At 28.3% G+C, this 3,639-nt stretch overlaps 1 protein-coding gene across 1 annotated transcript in view; it reads right to left on the reverse strand.

Moving 5' to 3' along the window:
• The window catches only part of TSG101 (tumor susceptibility gene 101), a 13,207-nt gene extending 9,896 nt beyond the window's left edge, over positions 1 to 3,311 (reverse strand). The window contains exons 1-4 of the mRNA XM_014435981.3: positions 3,134 to 3,311; positions 2,924 to 3,008; positions 2,784 to 2,849; positions 1,336 to 1,499 (exon numbers count right to left, since the gene is read on the reverse strand). Of these exons, the coding sequence (XP_014291467.1) occupies positions 1,336 to 1,499; positions 2,784 to 2,849; positions 2,924 to 3,008; positions 3,134 to 3,166 (348 nt within the window). The 5' untranslated portion in view covers positions 3,167 to 3,311. The remainder of the gene's footprint in view (positions 1 to 1,335; positions 1,500 to 2,783; positions 2,850 to 2,923; positions 3,009 to 3,133) is intronic.
• Between the last annotated feature and the right edge of the window lie 328 nt (positions 3,312 to 3,639).

The following is a 3,639-nucleotide window of genomic DNA, read 5'->3' on the forward strand; positions in this document are numbered from 1 at the left end:
TGTTGTTATCTCTTCTGTTCTATAGCCCTGATGAAGACCTGAAACTCAGGTCGAAACGTCGGCATAAAATAAATAAATAAATACTTTGCTGACCGCACCCCCTGACAAACTTCTTCAAGCATTAATCTACGGTCAACTATCTACACCTCATTATAATTATTTACTATTTGAGTTTTTTTTTTTACCGCACCCGGACCATATTTCATTTATCTATACACACGGTCAATCAATAATCTTCCAGCACAAAATGTTTTAGAAAAACAATTCAGTTTCTGAGATACTTCTAACCAGTTACGCAATGTGTTAAATACATAGAACATCAACAAACCATCCTAATGATAAGAAAATTAAAATTGAGTTCTGAAAATATCTCTTTGTATAAGCTATCTTTAAAAAACCCCATAACATATTATAGTAAATTTATTTTCCGATTGCACATATCATTTGTTAGGGATAATATTTATTTCTGTTTAGGAAGCCAGCCACACAATTAACAAGGAGGCATAGTCTGAAATTGATTATAAATTATTGTTAACATTTCTGTAATTAATAATGGAAAATTGCACACAATCCTTCCCGCCCTACAAACACCCCCGGCGAGCGATGGTCCTATATCAGTTTTGAAATATTTGCTTAAAACGGGAAGAGGAGACTTTGAGATAGTTAAATCAAGCGATATTTAAAAAGTGCCTGAAATTGAAAACGGCATGAGTAGTTTTGGTTGAGACATATGGAAGAATAAATTATTAAAATATCAGATGGGAAAGCTTTGAGGCATTCATCCAATGAGATATCCATGAGGAAACTTCACTTTAATTTCAAAGTTTTAAGGTACAACGTATTATGTTATTGTAAATTAAGACAAATTCCTCTACCTTATTCTCATAAAATGATTACTTTTTTACATTGAAATTTCCTAAATTTCACCTGACTAATCAATCAAGACAAAAATAAAATATAAGAGGAACAAGATTGTTTGTGTATAATACTAAATCCCCAGTAATTAAAGCTAAAGGTAGTGTAAAAAAAAAAAAAAAAAAAAGTTTTCCTTCTTAAAGATCCACCAACATGGATTTGAGAACAAACCCAGATATTACACTCCTCTAAATCATCATGAATGTTGAAAGTCAGACATCACTATGTAGAAGTCACCATTTTTGACTAGCTACCATAATAACAGTGAATATCTAAAGATCAATTGTAAAAAGGCCATTGATTCTTATAAGTAGTAACACAAGATTAAATAAAATTAACTTTAAAATAGATAATTAAAACTAAGGAAAATTAAAAGAGAAATACTGATAATTGTATCATAGCAAATAAACTAATACTCACCCGGTGCCAATCATGTAAATACGGAAGATAAATTTTCCCACTATGATCAACATACATAGACATTTTTATTTGCATATCTGGGGTTGGTTTAACATAACATATTGGAGGGTTATCAGGGTGAGTATCCATCAACCAAATGCAAATCGGAATGTTATAGACAGAACCTGAATAAAGTAAAAGTGATTAATATTATAGAGAGTAATACCTTCTTGGTAAATAATAACTAATATATTCTATTGAAAAATAGAAGCACTGAAATATTTTTAAACTAAAGAATTAACAATATAATAAATGATTAGATTTAAATAAAATTACACTTTTGATTGGGTTTCATATTAAACATACCAAGAATACTTCTCTGATAACAGCAAAGGTACAACTGGACAATTAGGATTCAATTAAAATAAAAATTGTCAAAAAATGCTTTGAATGCTAATTTTAACCTGGAAATCTGGCTGTGAGTGGATATGGCACACTTATAGAATGGATATATAAGTTTGATTTTCTTCTAATATCAAACTTCAAAAAAATGCTTTTACTTGACATTTGTAGATGTGTAAGATATGTTTTTTAATTGTAGTATAGTATATACTAGTAGTATATACATACATAGTAGTAATATTTTATTTTATTTATTGATTTAATCGATTTCTAAATACCAACATAAAAATTCTTCCAATAAATGCTAAGTAATAATGTTTTACTTATCTGAATGGCAAGATGAGTAAAAATGCGAGGCCAAAAAGCCTATCTCTATTAATATTTATCCATTCGATGTTATTTTTTTTGGGACAGAGAGTGGGGGGGGGGGGATTTTCTTAACATTAAATTAAATATCTTAACACCATAAAGTGGATATTTTTTAAGTTATGTGCGAAAGAAGAATTATATCATAAATTAAGGCTTAAAGATTCTTCTTAAAGTCTTCTGACTACAGACAAATTTCATCAATATTTGTAAGAGCTGTTTAGATGCTTTTTTTGTCAACTGCACACAAGATGTCCTGATTTAGTACATTAGAATTGGGGACCAATATCCAACAAAATCATTCAAGAGATAATCATGGTACAGACGGGCCAATGGCCAGAAATGTTTTCTTTGGACTAAAAAGAGAGAGATTTGTAGAAAGCTACACTTAAAAAATTTTATCCTATTACAATACTCCCCTTATTAAAGAGGGCAAGGGAAGCAACAATGAAATATCACAAGATTAAGAATTACATATGTATTATCTCAAATACATAACATTAATGTTGCATCACTAACACAACAATAAAATATTACTAAAGGTAAATTAATTCGGTAGATTGTGATTACACAGAGAAATGCAAAAGTTATACATTTTATCCTGATTAATCAGTACCAAGAATTTAATATGTTAGGAGATAACTATTCTTATAAAAAAAAACTACACTTAATTCATGACAATAAATTTGAATGTACATTACCTTTATAATTTACTGGAATGGTGCCTTGCAGATTGACCAGATCTCGTGCAGTTCCATCATTAAACACTATAATAAATACAGATTTTAAAACGATAAAGTTTTTCTAAACAGAGAATAACATTAATATATCTAATACTAACCAAAAGGTTCAACCTTCCAATTAAGTCCTTTATAGTTTTCCATTGCTTTAATTATTTCCCGTCGGGTTATTTCAGGGTTATTGTACTACAAACATTAATTTAAATATTATATACACTTAATGAGGGAATTGTCTAAACCTTAGTCAAATGGTGTAATACTTATGAACAACAAAATTATCAAATAAAGATAAAATTAATAATCAAACTTACAAGTCTTAATGCGTGATCCATTCCAAGCAACATTTATAAAATGATAGATAGTCGTTAATCAAGATATAAAGTAAAGTTGAAAATTGTAATATGTAACAACACAATTATGATAGATTAAGTCATTAAAAGGTAACAATGATAAGCATTATGTACAATTGTCCGTAAAAATCTCGTCTTTACAATTAAATAGCTTTATATATAATTGTTTAAAAAACAACAAAATAAAAATACTCCGTAAAATATATCTTCAGTACTGTCATGAATGTTTTGGTTAGTTTTCTATCTACTGAGTTGACTAACACGATTAATCGATAGTATGTTATAATCAATTACTCTTTTTATTAATAATATATCATAAATGGCTATTAAAGGGAAAATTAGGATACATTAAAACTCGAGATCAGACAAGTTGATTGATGAATTTTGTCATTTACAATATTTAAATAATTATGTGTTGAAAATATTCTCAATCTCTTTAAATATCGTAGTAATAAAAATAAACAAAG

This window comes from Halyomorpha halys, unplaced genomic scaffold (assembly GCF_000696795.3).
Source record: "Halyomorpha halys isolate HHAL.00 unplaced genomic scaffold, Hhal_1.1 Scaffold1751.1, whole genome shotgun sequence".
NCBI lineage: Eukaryota > Metazoa > Arthropoda > Insecta > Hemiptera > Pentatomidae > Halyomorpha > Halyomorpha halys.